Genomic DNA, 18,994 nt, shown 5'->3' with positions numbered 1-18,994 from the left:
GCCATTGCTTGGCCAATGTGCTCTCTGTGAAAGCTTGAGAGAATGTTTTCTCTCCATGTGACTCTCCTTAGGCACACTCTACATCATCAATCATTTATCTGCATTTTTTCAAAGTTCTTTGGTACAAAGGTGCTGCATGGATGAGCTCATTTCAGCTGTTTGCAGGCTCATAAAAACCAAGGGTATGACTATTAGAGTTATGCTCAACCTAATCAAAACAAGCACACTTGGCCTACTTCGGTGATTTTGATGCAGTCTTTTGTTTTGTTTTCCCCTTGAGTGATAGCAGATGTTACTGATAAGACCTTTTCCTGGAATATAAAAGTATGAGTCTAATGTAACAGTAAATTTGGCTTGTGTTTATTCTTAGCAAACCTAATAGTCCTTTATGTGCCACATCTTTTTGACATACAGTCCTAACTACACTATAAAGTGAGCAGATCTTTAGATACGAAGTGTCAGCATGGTCACGTGCTTAGGTCACTGCTTCTGTACTCACACTGGGTACTTTATGTTCTACTACATGCACATGAAATCCATTTCATTGAGCTCCTATCTGTGTCACTGCTCCTTTTTACCGGTACCACTAAAAGGGAGATAAGCTTTGCAAAAGTTTTGCACAATAATTTCGTATGTCTGTTTTTGTGATTTTCTAGGAACATAGCACAGAATAAATCTTGTTTCTTTGTTGGACTTTTTCAAATAAAGACAATATTTTAAAACTGCTTTTGCATTGATGCAGTAGTAATTGTTGTAGTAATTCCATTTTAATCTGTTTAGAAAGACTGTTAATCCTGCTTTCTGTGTACTGTTTAACTTGTGCTACCTCCTGTTGCTTTGTATTTGAGGAATCTAGTTTCTTTTGGACATAAATCAGGAAGACCTGGGGGCTGGGGAGATGCTCAGTGGAATAAGTGCTTCCCTGGCAAGCGCAAGGGCCTGAGTTCAAATCACGGTTCCACCAGGAAAAAAAAAAAAAAATCAGGAAGATCTTATTGCCCAAATATTAGAAATACCTAATTCAGGAACAAAATATAATTATCTGCATAGTTCCACAACAAGTAAACTAAATGACACTACAATTCTTTTAAACTAGCCAGGCACAGTGGTACACACCTATAATCCCAGCACTCAGGAGGCTGAGGCAGGAGGATTGGTACAAGTTTCAGGCCACACTTCACTATATAGCAAGTTCAAGACCAGCCAGGAATATATTAGTAAGACCTTGTCTGAAATTAAAAAAAAAACAGGGCTGGCCAGATAGCTAAGCGGACTCTCAGTGGCCAGACTCGCCAGGGTTCAATCCCCGGCTGTCATGCCAGCCCCACTCCCACCCGCGGGGGCGCACTGAGGAGGCAGTTAAGACTGGGCGTGGTGGTGCGTACCTGTAATCCCAGAGCTTGGGAGGCTGAAAACAGGAGAATCACTGTGAGTCTGATATCTGTGGTGAGACCCTGTAGACCCTCTACTAAATACGTTAAAAAATTAAATAATAAAAGCAAAAGAAAACAATTCTTTTTTCTTTTAATTTTTTTTTTTTTTTTTTTTTTTGGTGGAACCAGGGATTGAACTCAGGCTCTTGCACTTGCCAGGCAAGAACTTATGCTACTGAGCTATCTCCCCAGCCCCAGAAAACAATTCTTTTAAACCAAATTCTGTTTTAACAGAATAATACTCTCTTTACATGCTTCTACCCAAGTAACCCATTAAAAGTAGGATTTATTTCTGGTTAGCAGCTCTTTCTGCCTCTCATCTCGTAATAAACATAGGTGTTGTTAACTCATCATTTCTCACCAGTGCTTACTCAAAAAAAAATCTAAAGTTTTTTTCTTTCGTTTAAGCTCTTGAGACCTAAAGAAAATAAAACATTCTTCCACTCACATTATGACAGAATTGAATCAAAGTAGCACTATTCTTCCTCTTTGGAGAACCAGGTTAATTTGTAACTTGTAGTCCCATGTTAACCATACTTCTCTCAAAGCAAATTTCAAAGTTAAAGAGGCATGTCAGTTTATCTAGGCAGCATACAGGTTTATCTATGAATTTGTGCTTTCTAGTTAAGGTTTTGTAAAATACAGAATGTGGTGCTAAATTTTTAAATTTCTTTAAAATCTCAAACATAACATCTCTCTCATTGTCTAAAAGGAATAAAATATTAGTAAAAAACAATAGATGATAGAATCTCAGCATTAATATTTTTATCAAAAAGTTTTTTATGATTGTCAAGTTGGAAGACACTCAAAATACATACCTTCATTAACCAGAAATGCATTCCAGGAGCAAGGAAACATGGTATGGTAGCACACGTCACTACTGATCTGTTCTTTACTATAGAGAAATTGTGTAGCCAGTTTTAATCATCATCAGAGTTTCTGTTTCAAAATAGGGCAGACAGTAATTTTAGGAATAAGTTTTAAAATGCAAGTATAATGTATGTATTTTCTAATTCTGCTTTTAATGTATTATATAACATTTTGTTGACACAGTCTTTATCCTTTCAGTTCTGTTTTATTTGAAATTGGGAAACTTTGCAAAGAATTCTTTCATGAAGGCTTAAAGAAAATGAAAAACTCTGGGAATATGAAATATGTATTCACTTTATTTGCTTATTTAGGGTAGTTAATGATAGAGAAGAGGAAAAATTGCATTTAAATTTAAATATAAATTTAGTGTCACTGAATTTACAGCTCTTGTTAAGGAGGGAAGTTGGTGGGAAGCTCTGGTTTTAATCCCCAGCACTCCCCACATGCAAAAATGCACATGCACGATCAGGGGAGAAAATAAGAAACTGAAAGAATGTACTAGAAGGTGATTGTATATGTGTGTGTGTAAGTACTTGGATATATTAGCACTCTACTTAAAAGAATTTAGAACAGTAATATTAAAATCAAATGAGAGGTTTGTGTATCTTTAGTCTGTCTGTAGTGTTCATGATGAAAGAGGTATATAGTGAAATAAGGAAAGTTGTCACCTTTCTGTGGGCAAGTCTTTAACATATAGCACACTTTCTGATATCTCTGCATAGTCTTCAATATAGGAACAGTGGATTAAATTATTTCTTTTGTGTTCCTCTTAACTATAGTAATGCATGATTTTACACTTTAAGATATCATCTGTGTGTTTCATAGTAAAGGATAGTGTTTCACTTTTTTAAAAAGTTCTTATTTTGGTCACTTGATAGTGACTACAATCTGTGTTACTTGAGTGAAACATTTTCCTTCCCTGCACTTCTCCCTCTGTTAACCTGGAATGCAGACTGAGTTCTTCAACACTAGGTAAAACCTGATAACCTGAGCTTTCTCAGGGCACCATTTCTGAATAGCAGTTAACTGAATACCATTTTATTTGAGATGTTATAACACAACTGTTGGGTGTAGATTCTCATGGCTTTTTTTTTTTTTTTTTTTTCCAAGGTTGAAGAGGTGGTACAAAACCATATGACTTACTCATTGCAGGATGTAGGTGGAGATGCCAATTGGCAGTTGGTTGTAGAAGAAGGAGAAATGAAGGTAATCCCCATTGAAATGTTACATATTGCTAAGTGCAGCTTTATTTTTGTGATATTGTTATTACTGTCAATAAGAATGAAGATTACATTTTCAGATTACTTTAACATAAATTCTGAGAGGGCTGACCAAATAGCTCAGCACATTAAAGCACCTGCAAGCAGGCACAGAGGCCTGAAGTTCACTCCCTGGTGCTGCCCCCGAGGGCATGCTGAGATGGCAGTTGAGACTACTGGGTGTAATCCCAGCACTTGGGAGTCTGTGAACAGGAAAATCGCTTCAAGTCCGATCTAGTAATGAGACCGTGAATACCCTGTAGACCCTTTCCTAAAATGCAGAAAAAAATAAATAAATAAAAATAAGTTCTGAGCTTCCATGTGAGACTAAGACCCAAGACTTATGTGGATTCTTTGAACAATTCTCAGTAGGACTTTGATAATGTCATCCAAACAAGAAATGATGAGCCAGGAATAGTGGCACATACCTGTAATTCCAGTGCTTGGGAGGCTGCAAACAGGAAGATCAGTAGGAGTCCCATCAGTGTAATGAGACCCTGAAGACCCTGTACTAAATACATTAAAAAAAAAAAAAAAAAAAAAGGTGGGGAGAAAAATAAAATTAATCAAAATGATCCTGAAAATAAAAATAAATATAAGTAATTCTGAAAGAATTCAGTAAATGAAACCCTATATAACTTTGTGAAGATGGTTCAGAAATAAATCCCAGAAAAGACAGCAAAAACTTACGCAAGGAAGTATAAAAGGAGGGCGAAAGAGAGCCATTGTTGCACATAGTACAGTCTTTGTTTCCAAAGGAAAAGGAAAGATAGTAGACCAAGAGACCTCTAGAACTGTGAAATCTCTCAAGCTGTTGTACAACAAAAGGAAAAAACAAACTTGGTTCCATTCATAATAGCAAGGACACAGTGGTAGTAAAGTCGCTGACCAAGGTGCTGTGGAGGGAAATTCAGACAGTTGTGGTGAGATAGAAACGGTGAGGAGTCTAAAGGTGAAGTCACAGGTTTTAGAGCTTCATCTGGTGATAGAAATGAGGATTGGGAGATGGTAAACGTGACAGTGGCCCTAATCTTTTTTTTTTTTTTTTTTTTTTTGTGGAACCGGGGATTGAACTGAGGCCCTTGTGTTTTCCAGGCAAGCGCTTATCCCACTGAGCCATCTCCCTGGCCCAGTGGCCCTAATCTTGCAAGAGATAAGGAAATATAAAAACTAAAACAAAGATGATTTGGCAGATTTATTTCCAGAGGAACCTGGTCTTGAGCTTGAGCATGCTTGAACAGGATTTGATAAAGATGCTCCTTGGGCTGATGAGATTGCATGTTGAGTAACAGTTTGCAACATGGACTGGGTAGATTAAAGGGAAAAGATTTACTGACCCTGTTCAACACAGTTATGCCCAAAGAAGTGTTAATTTTCTGTAATGCTATATACCCTTCAGAGTTTGGAAAGGAGAAGGTGAAGGAAGAGCAAGTTCAAGGACATTAGAGGTACTAAGAATCCCTGCAGATGCTGCTGAAGAACATTGGACCTCTAGAGAAAAACTAAAGAGATTATCAGTTCAAATAACTGGAAGTACACTGTGCAGCAGTGGTCTGTGATTCTCCTGAAATAGCAAGTAAAATTTATGAGGATTGCGATGGCTAGAATTTGAAAGTAATTGTTCTTTCATAAAACTAAGGAGGTGGTGGGTCCAGCAGTGTAAATTCCAGAACAGTTCCCCCCTGCTGCAGTAGGGACATCAGCAGTGAGGTTGCTAGGGAGGAGACTGACTATGAAGGAGTCACAATATTCTACAGAAACTAAAAAGAAAAAAATGCTTGGACATGGATGTTGAAGCATATTTAGCTTCCTCTAATGGAGATGAAGAGAGAAGAGGAGATCCGTACATGGTAACGATGGAGTAAGTGAGGAGATGATGGGGAAACTGAAGTGAGAGGAGGGTGAACAGATTAGAGCTGCTAAATACAGTCAGCTTTTGCAGGTTATTCAAGAAAGAAAAAAAAGGCAAGCAAAATGATAAAAAAAAAAAGTGTTTCCAGCTCTTACAGAAAGTGCAGAAAAATTAATGAACTGGTCTTTTGGAAGCAGTTTTTAGAGACAAACAATAAAAAAAGTTGGAAAAGAAAAAGAAGGCTCTTTTTTTTTTAAACAATGAACACAGATGGAGAGGGTCCGGGTCCTCAGTAGAATAAGCGCTTGCCTGGCAAGTGCAAGGGCCCGAGTTCAATCCCTGGTTCTGACCAAAACAAACCAAAAAACAAAAAAAACCACAGATAGAGAAAATCCAGCAAAAATGTTGCTGCATAGTAGTAGCTCAGTGGTAAGGGTGAAAATATCCATCTGTGCAACATAGGTAGGTTCTCAGTCACAGAGGGCTCTTATGGGCCGGCCAGGTAGCTCAGTGGATGAAAGCACCTGCTTAGGCTGATGCAGAGACCAGGGTTTGATCCCAGGTGTGCCGTGCTGGCCCTGCCCCCAGGGCACACTGAGATGCCAATTGAGACTGGGCGTGGTAGTGCAGGTCTGTAAGCCCAGCACTTGGCAGGCTGAAAACAGGAGGATCACTACAAGTCTTATTTGTGTAGTGAGACCCTGTAGATCCTGTACTAAATACATTAAAAAAATAAAATGTTAAAAAAGAAACAGAAGGCTCTTGCTATAGCTTCCAGTAAAAATTAACTTCCTGTGATGTGGATTTGAATGGCCTGTCCTTTGCTGAAAAAGTTTTTAAAAACAGGTTTAAAGAAAACAAAAATCAATGAAATCTGGAAAAAAAAAAAAATAGTACATGTTCAGAGGAAGAAATTAAAATAGACCAAAAGCTGAAATGGCTTTGCTATGATGGATGAGGAAGAACACAGCAAGAATCTCTTCAATTCAGCAAGATTGTGGAGCACCAAAATCTTAGCAAAAAGAAACAGCTTATGATAGACATAGACATTAGCAAATGCTTTCGAAGTAAATGTTAGCCATGCATAATCTCAGGCAGTATATGCTTCTCACAGATCTTAATTTCAAGCAAAGAAGCTATGAAAGCTTGAGAAAGCCTGGCAAAGAGAACAGAGAGGTGAAGAACTTCCTCAGGTAGTAAAGAAAAAAGAAAGTACAAAGGCATCACAAAACAAGTCCATTGATCCTGCCAAGTCAGTGCTAGTTAAATTTATCAAAAACAACAGTTTGAAGCAAGAAAAAAGACTAGAGTCAAGCAACTATGTGTTGTTTCTTTTCAAAGTAAGAATGTGTTCTTCTCAAGTACATGGAGACAGCAGGAGGGAGTTTGGTAATAAAGCCAGCATTTCACCTGAAAAATCCTTTAGACCCTAGTACATTTTTTAATATGCATATACCTAATTGTAGATGGTTCATAGGTTTGTACTATGCATTTCCACAGCTTAATCACAATAAAAATGTAAGGGCTGGTGAGATAGCTCAGCAGACCTGTTTGGGCAAACACAGGGACCAGAGTTCAATCCCCAATACCACATGCCTTGCTGGCTCCATGGCACACACCTGTAACACCAGTACTGGGGAGGCTGAAAACAGGAAGATCACTACGAGTCTGAGCTGCATAGTGAGACCCTATACCGAATACATAAAATGAAAAAGAATAAAAATAAATAAATAAAAGCTACTACATACAATTGAAAAGCACCAGATACTGAGAAAGAAGCTATCTTTTTCTTTTCTTGTATTACTTTTACTGGCTTCTTTACAAAACCATTGTGTTTTGTCTCAGCCATGGAGAAAATGGAGTTTGGGGGTTAGCTGTAACAGCACAGTTAGCTGATGGCTATTTCCTTTTGTCTTATACTTTAATACCCTGAGTATTATACCCAGATGTCACTTTGCTTCTCTTCCTCTTTGGTCTGTACCTCACTCCTTGTCCTTTCTCTCAGTGAAATGATTTTCTTCTCTCTCATTTGATGTCTGGTTATCTAATATTGTTGCGATCCTTAAAATAGAAAAAATAGAGAATAAGAACAAGAGGTGGGAGATACAGAAACAGTGTTGAATTTTAGTTACCTCATGCCCAAAGCCCTATGCTAAAGATATATGGGTATTTAGTCAGACCACTCTAAGCTAAAATTTTACTTGAAAAAAGAGGATATTGACATTTTTAGAAGATGCTGTACTTGGTTCCATCTAGTCATGTAGTGAATGAAGAATGGACGTAAGTGCAGTATAAAATTAGCTAAGAGTATTCTGTGGTTTGAAGTAGTGTTTTACAGTGAGGAAAAACATTTGAACTCCATCTGGAAATGGAAACAAGTTTGTGACAAAGATGAGGTTGAGATCACTTAGACAACAAATGATAGCAGACATGTGAAAGCAAATTTTCTATTCAAGATTTTTTGCCTAGGCCATGTTGACCAAAATTATTTTTGGTAAATGGCATACATACTGATGCTGAGATTTTCTCTCTTCTTAGACAGAGAACACTTAACATGTAAGAAAGGCAAACAAATGAGCTACCAGAATGTTAGCTATAATTTGATAAGCTAACTGGCTTTAGGTCATTGTCACAAAAGCTTGCTAATGTGTCAGCCCAGAATTAAACATGATGCTGCCCGCATAGCTAGATAGTCATAGGTCCTTCCTGGGCATAAGATTCCAAAGCAGACCAAGAGGACACAAAGAAGACTGTCAGGTAAGCCTGCCTTTTTCCTCCTTGTGTATTCACCATTCAGTCAAATTGGGAATGAGAAAGTGAAGGAGTGAAGATGAACAAGGAATAATATGGTCTAGATTAAGTCTTATCCACCTGGATTGAGGTGTAGAAAAAAGTGTTTCTATGGGCCAAAATCATTAGAAAGAAACTGCAGCTAGATTATGGACAGCATAAAGCAGCCCACTAAGGAGCATAGCAGTAGGTTAGCTACTGCCTGCAAAGCATCATTTTAGGAAGATTAAATAGATAGGAAAGAAACTAAAGATCAAGGCCACCATTCCAGGAGTCAGGCACAAGGAAATGAAAGCCCACCTTGAACAGGTAAGCAAGGATGCAAAAGTCTGCTTTCTGGATGCCTTCAGAGATTCGGTGTAAGCTTAATCACTATGTGTAGTGGGAGGATGGAAATCGGAAGACTAGAACTTCCAGTTTGGGCCATTGTTAAACTGGTGGTTCCCATAATGTGAATAAAAAGCATTGTAATTTAGCAAGACAGACTGTGAAAGAGAAACTATGTGAAATGCCTGATTTTGTCTGGCTTCATAAATTGAAGGCACATTCACCCTGTGATAGCATCCTTGATTTCTTAAAAGAATTTATCACACAGTTCTATGAAATACAGAACTAAAATTTGGAAAAATAATTTTATTCAGCACTGATAGTATATAGCTTCAATATTTAAAGCATGTGTTTATAATCTCTTTGCCATTTTAGTTTTCCGTGTCTGATTCAACAAATATTGAGTGCCTACTGTGTTTCTAATTCTAATTCTGTTCTAAATAAAACCCTAGGGATTTAGCGTTGAACAAAGCAGCTTAAATTAGCATCCTTCATTCTTCTAGGCTTAATTTAACTTTTTGAGTATATTAAATAATTTTTTAGAATATTTGGTAAATAATAGCTAGTGTATTTATTGAAATTGTCCTACCAATTTGATTTAAAATTGTCTCATTGCTATTTGTTTATCAATAAAATTATGGGAAAAAATAGCTAGTGTAATACATTTATTTAGAATTTGTATTCCATTCACTATTATACATGTTTTTCATAGTTGACATTTACCTCTGATTTGTCTTTTGAGTACTTTTTGTAGCCAAGTATGGGGATTACCCAGCACTTGGGAGGCAGAATCAGGAGATAATGAGTTTGAATCCAGCTTGATATACACAGCAGGTTCAAGACCAGCCTGGGCTATATAGCAAGACCTTGTATGTTGAAAAGAAAATAATAAAAAGGAAAAATTTTTTTGTTGTCCATTAATTTGAAATTTTTCTCTGAGCAAAACTTACATTTTCATAAGTAAAAGAAAAAGCATGGGGCTAGGGAGATAGCTCAGTAGAGTAAGCACTTGCCTGGCAAGTGCAAGGTCCTGAGTTCAATCCCAGGTACCACAAAAAAAAAAAAAAAAAAAAAAAACCTATGTTCAAATATATACTTTAAAATTTGTACTTTAGGGCTTTGATTTTTCAAACAGCTAATTTTTTTTTTTTTTTTTTTTTTTTTTTTTTTTTTTTAGGTATACAGAAGAGAAGTAGAAGAAAATGGGATTGTTCTGGATCCTTTGAAAGCTACTCATTCAGTTAAAGGTGTTACAGGACATGAAGTCTGCAATTATTTTTGGAATGTTGATGTTCGAAATGACTGGGAAAGTAAGCTGTTATTAATACATTTTAATCTTTTACTGTTTTATATTTAATAGCAAACTCAACCTTGTTTTCTACATCTGATCTATACTTTACAAAGTTGACATAGGAAATATCCTGAGGATCATGTATCTTTGATTGATTGCAGTGTGGGGAATTGAACTTTTGGCCTTGTACATGCTTGAAATGGATACTACCTCTTGCCTACATCCTCAGCCCCATACATTTTGTTCAAAATGCTTGCCCGTGTACTATGTCTACTGTTTTGTTTCCATGTTTAAGTTCTAGATAAATCTTCCAGGGGTCAAAAGTTATTCTCAATGTATATTTCTCTTAGACAGCAAGTTTCATAAATGCAAATACTTCTGAACATCAGAAGATGTTTATTATTGGTAGTTTGGCATTCCTGTTTCACACATGCAAGCCCCTAAGTGGAACAAGTTTAACTTTACTAAACTAGGAAGAAGAATGAGCTGTTACATTTGGGATTTATTTGACCCTGAGTAATGTAGCAGTGATTAGAATTGCTTTCTTGCTGTAAAAGATGAATACTGGGCCAAACAAAGTGAGATTTCCATCCTGGTGATCTGACTTCACAGCCACCATCTGCAGAGTGAAAGTAGATCTGTAGCTCGGAGGTGAACTAGCTTCCATTTGCATTTAGCTTAGGTGGGGTGGAATCTTGTTCCTTTTTCCCATAAAGTGCAGTTGTAATTGACTTTCAACATAAATAACTTCAGCACTTTCTAGGAAAAGGCTGTGGTATCTTTGGCTCCTAATATTTTTGTCTTCATTTCAGCAACTGTAGAAAACTTTCATGTGGTGGAAACATTAGCTGATAATGCAATCATCGTTTATCAGACGCACAAGGTAAATAGTTTCATCATCTATCCAAAAGGTGCCAGTGTAATTCAGACTCTGACATAGAATAAAATTTGACAGGAATATAGATGATTGAAAGACTATTAATTCATGAATATTGTGTATTTGAAAATTTTGTCAGTTCATGTAGAGCAGAAAATTCTGGCAAGAATCTAAAATACAGTCTAAAAACAAGCGTTCAAGCTTCATATTCTTTATGCACAGTGTAAGTCTAGGAACAGCCTTCAGAAAACTGTTTACTACTCTATGTCTATGCTTTGTAGTTATTACATTATAGTTACCAGTTGTACTTCCTGTGACAGCAGTAATAAAGGTCAGGAAACATGTAGCATTAGCCTGTGTTGACACTAAGTGATATGAAAGTGATCTAAGTGAATTAACTCGCACCAAGGAAAGTTGCTGATCATAACCTCTGAGACATTGGTCCTAAACTAGAGCACACATACACTGTGACTTATGAACTATGCTTCATTTCACCAGGTAGGTACTCAAGAAATGTACAGTAGAAATTGTGTGATCCCAAAATTGGTTTTGGAATTAATATGAAATCTAAAATTTAATGTTAAACTATCTATTGATTGGGCCAGAGAGATAGCGCAGCAGCATAAGCACCTGCCTGGCAAGCACACGGTCCTGAGTTCAATCCCTGGTACCACAAAAAAAAAAAAAAGTATAAATTGATTGCCCTGTATTTGTAGTAAAGACAAATCATCAATAATTTAGAATCAAAAAAACTGTTACCTGAACATAATTGTTCTGGGAACACCCTGAATATATAAACAGTAGGTAAACAGTAGGTAGAGAAGAGATTTCAGTATTAGGTTTGAAAGCTAAAATTATTAAAATAACATGTCATATATAACAAAATTTAAGTTAAAATTACTTGCTGGTTCTTTAAATGAACAAATTGCTCTGGAATAATGTTTTCTACAAAATTAAATGATACTATACAGTATATTTCTGTTTAAATTTTACTTCTTTTATAATATCCTTAAGAAAGCTGCTTGTCTCCTGATGTTTAAGTCATTCTTATTGTAAGCCTTGTAGATATGTATTCATGATTCCTTTTTTTCCAAATTCAGGACCTTAGGTAGATAGACCAGTACTCTGCCACTCAGCTTCACCCTAGGCCTGGTTTGGTTTGGTTTGGGCAGAGTCTTGTTAAATTACCCTAGCTGGCCTCAAATTCATAATCTTCCTGCCTTGGTCAGCCGTGTCGCTGGGAGACAGGTGTGCCCCACCGTGTCTGGCTCCTTCTGTTTTTCCTTCATGATTGAGATAAGGTCCTGCTGTGCTCTCCAGCTGCCCTCACCCATCCGCACTCTCTTACACCTGGGCTGTGAGCATAGCACTGCACTAGTCCCTTCTCGAAGTGGAGTGGAGCCATTGCGTTTGTGTCACTTCACATGCGCTTGCCTAATACTGCTTTAATTTAAAAGATGAACCATTTTATTTTGCAAATGGTGTATTTGGTGGTGACATTGAGTTATTGGCTATTTATTGCACTCAGTAATCAAAAAACCTCATAATAAAGGCTAAGATCAGTTCCATGTGCCAGATGCCCACGTAAAAATGACTTTAAAAAGATAAAATTTTATTTTTATTATTTAAAAGAAGGTAGTCTCAGTTATCAGAGACCTAAGTTACATGTCTTTTCCACACGTTTTTCTGCATGTACTTTAATGTTGAAATGTTTCATCTAATGATTTTGAATTCTTTCCAATATGTTATAAGGAGTCTTTTAGTCTCTATAGAACATTACACTGTACTGTGAAGATGGGGAGCAGATCAGAGTTTCTGTTTGGGGTTAAGATGAATTTCAGAAATAGATATTAGTGATGGTCACATAGCATTGTAATATAATCAGTGCCACTGAGCTGAACATTAAAAAAATGGTTAAAATGGTAAATTTTCTGTAATTCAAAAGAAAAATTAGACTATTAGTCCTTTGATTCTGTTGTTCTGAAAGCCATTGGTAATGCATATTAATTAATCCTTTGGTATGTGTTATCTGATGCTTTCCGTGTGAAATTTGACAGTTTTTATCTTCAAAGACACTTAATTCGTTTTACACTTGTTTTGGTTTTGATCCTGTGTGACATTTGCATAAAAAGTAATTCAGATTTTCAGAAGTTTTAATTTTTCCACAGAGGGTATGGCCTGCTTCTCAACGAGATGTACTTTATCTTTCTGCTATTCGAAAGATACCAGCCTTGACTGAAAATGACCCTGAAACTTGGATAGTTTGCAATTTTTCTGTGGATCATGACAGTGCTCCTGTAAGTACAGTGTAAAGCTACATACACAGTACAGGGCAAAGCGGGTAAATACTCCCTTCCTCCAGACAAAGGTACTTGGTTTGATAATGTTTCTTGGTTTTTGCATCATGTTAGATTGATTGTAGAACATTGTTCTGCTCATGTATTGTCTGAGCCCAACAGTCAGGGCTGAGAACATCCCACCAGGGTTGTCTTCTGTTCGAGTTTTGGTCAGGTAGCTGAAAGGGTAGCTGGAATCTGTAAACTACTTACCGGTTACCTCTCAAGCTGTTATTAAGTACTCCAAAACTAGTTTCTGCTTTGATTTAGCTTCACTTAGAGGGATAATCCTGGTGTCAAATCAGTTTTGTAAGTTATTATTTATTGGTGCTTATAAAATTTTGTTGGATATCTTGATAAGAGCTATGGTTTTGATTAAACTAATATAGTATTAGGCCACTAGAAGTTACAAAATGGTGACTATCTGCTACACTGGTACACTTTTGTTTTTATTTGCTTTGGCAGCTAAACAACCGATGTGTTCGTGCCAAAATAAATGTTGCTATCATTTGTCAGACGTTGGTAAGCCCACCAGAGGGAAACCAGGAGATAAGCAGGGAAAACATTCTATGCAAGATTACCTATGTAGCTAATGGTATGTATGCTTTGTTTTGAAAATTTTGTCCAGATACCTTTTTAAATTTTTTATCCTTTAGAGAGAATTTGGAGAAATGTATATCAGAATTTGGGGAAGACTTCTAAAATACTCATTAATTTTAAAATTAATAGCCTTAACTTTACCTACCCTAAGACAGGTGCATGAAATTTCTGAAGCTGGGGCTGAAAGGGTGATTTTAAAACTTCGTCTCTGGGTCACTATCACATGTGTGTTTTAAGAACCATTCTGTTATATATTTGCTTGATAGAATGTATTTATAACTAAGAATAGAAACAACAGTAGAGAAATAAGTTTTTCTTTTGTTTTTGTCAGGCATTTAGTTTTTTGGATCACTGCTCTGAGTCCTCAGTAGCTGGTACTGTTGGACTCTTTTTCATCTGTTGGGTCCTTACTACACCCATTTGCATCTGCCTTGTCATTGCAGTTGCTTTAATCAAATACTCAGTTCTATAAAATTCTTAAAGAAGGTCCTCAAGATAGTTCAGCTGGGGGGGCCGGGGAAATGGCTCAGTAGACTAAGCGCTTGACTGGCAATAGCAAGGATCTGAGTTCAATCCCTGGTTCCGCAAAAAAAAAAAAAAAGATAGTTCAGCTGACTAAAATGCTTGCTTAGGCAAGCTCAGGGACCTGGGTTCATCCCCAGCACCACATGCCGTGCCAGCCCCACTCCCTGGGTGGGATGAGCTGGCCAGAGTCCGGGCATAATGGTGCATGCCTGTAATCCCAGCGCTGGGGAGGCTGAAAGCAGGAGGATCATGAGTCTAAGCCTCGTAGTGTTACCCTGTAACAACCAAATACAATAAAAAATAAATAAGTAAAATGCTTGAACAATGCTACCCAAGTAAGTTATTATTTAATTATATAGACATTGATGAATAAATCTAGCTTAACTAGCTTAGCATGTTGCTGTAGGAATATTTCACATCATTTAGGGAACCAGAAACATTTGTGAAAGATAATAAATGCTTAAAAAAAGATAATAAATGCTTTTTTATTTACTGTCTGATCACATCTGGTCAGTTATTGTTAAGGAATCAATAGTTGTAATTTTAAGGCATGCTAAGTATTCTGCTATGAGGAATTTTTAAAGGGCAAAGGAATAAATATAGAGCATTATATCTTAATATAATTAATTTTTCTTTATCTTACAGTAAATCCTGGAGGATGGGCACCAGCCTCAGTGTTAAGGGCAGTGGCAAAGCGAGAGTACCCCAAATTTCTAAAACGCTTCACTTTTTATGTGCAAGAAAAAACAGCAGGAAAACCTATTTTGTTCTAGTATTAACAGGTACTGGACACTGAATTCAGTTGTTGAAAGTAGTTGCTATTCTTTCATGCATGCTTCCAGATAATAGGATTGTAGTTTGTTGCCTTTAAAACTTCCTTCATTATTTTTTCCAACAAATAATATTTAATGAAATTCTACCAGGACAGAGCTATAGAATTTAAGAAGTTCAAATCCCCTGGGTTCTTTCCTTTTCCCAAAACCCACTGTTGTTCTTGGTGTGTATTCTTGCAGCCCTTTCAGTGCATACTGACATATTTTGAGTGTTTTAAAAAGTGTATTTATTCCATTTACTATTTTGCAACTTTTTTCACTTAGCAGTAATCTTTACTGTCTTCCAATATAAACTATAAAACTATCTCATCCCTTAAATATCTGCTATATGAATGTTGCAGAATTTATTGACCTGTCCCATAACACTTGAGTTGCTTCTATAGATTTACTGTCAACTAATGATAACACTGAGCATTGTTATGCAAAGAGATGGAATCTTTAGGTTTTTTAAGTGATACATTAACATGTTTCAGAACTTTAAAATGTATCCCCTCATTCACATATTTTGTCCACCAGTGTTTTATAATGTTTGTATATTACACCCATGAGAGCAGCACTTAGACTACAGCGTTGCCTTTTGTGCCTGTGACAAGACATGACACATGATTCACTCTTGGCCTGTCCAGGTTTTTTCAAATCAGAACTTTGGTTCAATTATTGACCACAGTTACCAACGCTAAGATTTTTGTCAAACTTCACTATTTGGGTAGTGGAAAATCTGACCGTAGAGCCATTTGACAACTGAGTTATCACTATAGATTGAACTTCTTTCTGATAGAGATCCAAATTCAGACTTTAACAAATAGTAAAAAATTTTGGTAACCCAAAACAGCGTTTTGTTTTGTTTTTTTCTTTTCACAGAAACTTTGAAAGATTACATGGTCAATGTGGATCCTCTCATTGAAACCCTAGGAAAGTTCGCACTCTTAATTGTGATGCAGGAGATACACTAACTTTTGATAGTGCATCTAGAGAAATTTTATAAAGAGTTAAGGAGGGCTGGCAAGATAGCTCAGTGGAGCCGGCCAGAGTCCAGGCATAGTTGCACACACCTGTAATCCCAGCGCTGGGGAGACTGAAAGCAGGAGGATCACCACAAGTCTGAGCTGCATAGGGAGACCCTGCAACAACCAAATACATTTTTTAAAAAAGTTAATGAGGTCTAAACATGTTTTAAATATGTCAGAACTTAGACAAGGGATCTGAGCTTGTTCGTTTATTGTGTAAGACAAACTTCTCTCCCACAGTTTGAGTAAATTTCTTAAGTTCTTGATTAATGGTATTATATAGTATGGTTTTATTGATGATTAAAAAGAAAATACCAGTTGATGGGATTAAAAAACCAGAGATTTCTGGTTATACATTGTTCTTTTGATTTTTTTTTCTTATTTTCAAAATACTTCTTTATAATTTATCTTCCTTTCTTAGGGAATACACTTCAGGTATATGTAGTTAATAATTTTAACGCTAAATAATTTTACATTTCTAAAGATGAAAAGTCCTTAAAAGAATTTCAGTAGACCATTTGTCCATTTGTATACTCCATGGGTGGGAAGACCCCATGGTAGTCTTGCAGCTGATCATGTTAAGCTGAGGTTTTCACTTGTCTTCTTTTCTGCAGTGACTGAAGCAAGGCTGTGTGACATTCCATGTTGGAGAAAAAAGAAAAAGTTAAATGCCCTAAGCTGGAACATAGGATCTACAGCCTTGTGACTCGACACCCTGGGCTTGTGTACAAAAATGAAGAGCTACTGCAGTAGTAAAGCTGAGCACCTAACACTAGCTGTCTCCCAGTAGATCTCCCGCTCAGCATGTGCTGTAGATACATGTACCACTACATGTGTGTGGCTATGTTTTTATTTGCTTGCTCCTAGAAGAGGAAAAAAATCAACACTCACTCTCAGCTAGGAATTGATGCTTTAATTTTGGGGAACTTTTTCAAAATTTTTAATTTACTGTGATTCATTCTAAGACCCTCCATGCTATCAGGTTTTGTGCACAAAAGCAAAGCACAAAAGGTGGGATGCACATTTTCTGTGTGCCAGTGTCCAGATGGGGCTTTCTTCAGGTCTACGGGCAGCCTGTGTCCAGAATTTTTTTACTTTTTTGCTTTGTATAATCATAGAATTTATTGCTGCTGATTTCTATAACAATTCATGTTGTGTAAGTGTCTTAATGACTGAGGGCTGTCAGTAACCTGTGCTTTTACCTTTTCTGTCATCTTACTCCTATGAAGAACCTTGGTTCTGATGGAGAAAGAGTGAAAAGCTTTACCTCCCCGGATATCTTTATATTTCCATTGTATTTTTTAGTTGTATATTGTGTTCTACAGACTTCTTGTTGTTGTCATAAACACAGTTGATAATTCTTAAATTGGCTCTGCCTGCCTCTAGACAGAAACATCTATACAGATTCTGTGGGTATTGAATGCTTTCTGGTAATATGGTCACAATAAAATGAGCTTATGTTTTTCTGAAATTGATAACAAAATACACAGTATACTTGTTCAGGTAAATAGGCCTGTTTGAATTCGACATTTGATTCAATGTATGTATCTAGTATTCTGTAACACATATTTGCTTACCCTAGTTTGGGTCCATTTAAAAGATACATTGCAAGGTATACACAGAAAATCTGAGCAGTTGCTCCTATTTGCCTCTTGATCACAGATTTCAACAGCCCAGAAAAGGACTCCACTTATTCCAGCTTTCCTTAGTCGCTGTAAGAACTCAACATGTAAAATGTCTTTTTTAGTTTTAGTCCTCTGAAAAACTTTGAAGCATGGAGTTGAGGCAAGGAATGGTACTCACTGAAGTCAAAATGACTGCCCACTTCAAATCTTCATTGTGTGTACACACCAGTGTATTTATATAAGACAGAGGCATTTTGTAGATGCTTTGCTGACTAATTCATCTCTTTGGAAACACAGAAATCAGACCCATTTTGTAAACAGAAAATCATGTCACATAAAACATGTCCTATATATGTTCCATTTGGCTACATGGCAATGGAGTCTTAAAGATGAATGCAAGGTGATAATTTAATGATGGGATTAGCCTGATCACTTAGTAATGCAGAATCCTGGAAGTGAATTACTTGCATCAGATGTAGTGATATTTATTATTCTGTACAGAGAGAAAATATGTAGAAAGCATACACTTACTTTACATGCACGTGGATTTCATGCTCCATAAATCTTTTCTATTTTTTAATTTACCTTTCTCTAAATGATGTGCATGGAATATGCCTTATTACAGAGAAATGCTATTCATAATCTGACTATGTGGAAAAGTGCCTACATGGTGGTGATGCTAAACTAACAAGGCAAATAAGACAAATTATCATACCAGTTTACTACTTCACCAGTTAACATTTTATATTGTGATGTTTGGAAAAAAAAAAAAAGTTTATACCTCAAATGTGTATTTTATTTTACAGTCAGCTGTGGGATTGGGCTGGGACAATGGGAGGGCTTGGGAGGGCAGTTCATTCACTCATAGGGGTGAAGGGAATCTTCAGGATAAGTCTCTGCACCCACTGTGTATCTGTTTGCCATGTCTGGTAACATCGTGAAAAAAAAAGACAAGTTACTCTTTCATAACTAAATTGGATAACTATATTTTACAAAGGTTTAGAAAGTTTACAAAGCAGTATCAAAATCTAACTATCATTAGTTGCATTTGCACTAAATGTGATGATATACTTTTTGCAATTTATTCTGTAAATAAGATGATTACATTAAAAATATTTGTATAAAAAAGAATGAAAAGATAAATGTTACCTTTAGCTAACTATACTGGTACTTTATGGGAGTTAATTCTGCCTGCCCAATCAGATTTAGAAGTGAGTTCAGGAGAGTGGAAAGGTTTGAGAAGAGGTGAAATTGGAAAGGTACTGGCCTTAGTATTTCAACCCGCTAGGGTTATTTTCATTTGGCTAATTCCTGTATACTGAATATTCATTTTCTCATCCACAGATAATTGTCTTCCCCCAAGCACAAA

The 18,994-nt window shown here is 36.5% G+C and overlaps 1 protein-coding gene across 2 annotated transcripts in view; it reads left to right on the top strand.

Moving 5' to 3' along the window:
* The window catches only part of Col4a3bp (collagen type IV alpha 3 binding protein), a 117,062-nt gene extending 98,497 nt beyond the window's left edge, over positions 1–18,565 (top strand). For both annotated transcript variants that reach the window (XM_004643489.3, XM_004643488.2), the window contains 7 exons: positions 3,414–3,509; positions 9,709–9,841; positions 10,635–10,705; positions 12,868–12,996; positions 13,501–13,630; positions 14,806–14,942; positions 16,615–18,565. In XM_004643489.3, coding sequence (XP_004643546.1) covers positions 3,414–3,509; positions 9,709–9,841; positions 10,635–10,705; positions 12,868–12,996; positions 13,501–13,630; positions 14,806–14,933 — 687 coding nt within the window. In that variant the 3' untranslated portion in view covers positions 14,934–14,942; positions 16,615–18,565. The remainder of the gene's footprint in view (positions 1–3,413; positions 3,510–9,708; positions 9,842–10,634; positions 10,706–12,867; positions 12,997–13,500; positions 13,631–14,805; positions 14,943–16,614) is intronic.
* The last annotated feature ends 429 nt before the right edge of the window (positions 18,566–18,994 follow it).

Source organism: Octodon degus, unplaced genomic scaffold (genome assembly GCF_000260255.1).
Source record: "Octodon degus isolate 3935 unplaced genomic scaffold, OctDeg1.0 scaffold00177, whole genome shotgun sequence".
Classification (NCBI taxonomy): domain Eukaryota; kingdom Metazoa; phylum Chordata; class Mammalia; order Rodentia; family Octodontidae; genus Octodon; species Octodon degus.
This window is presented reverse-complemented; position numbering and strand designations above follow the sequence as displayed.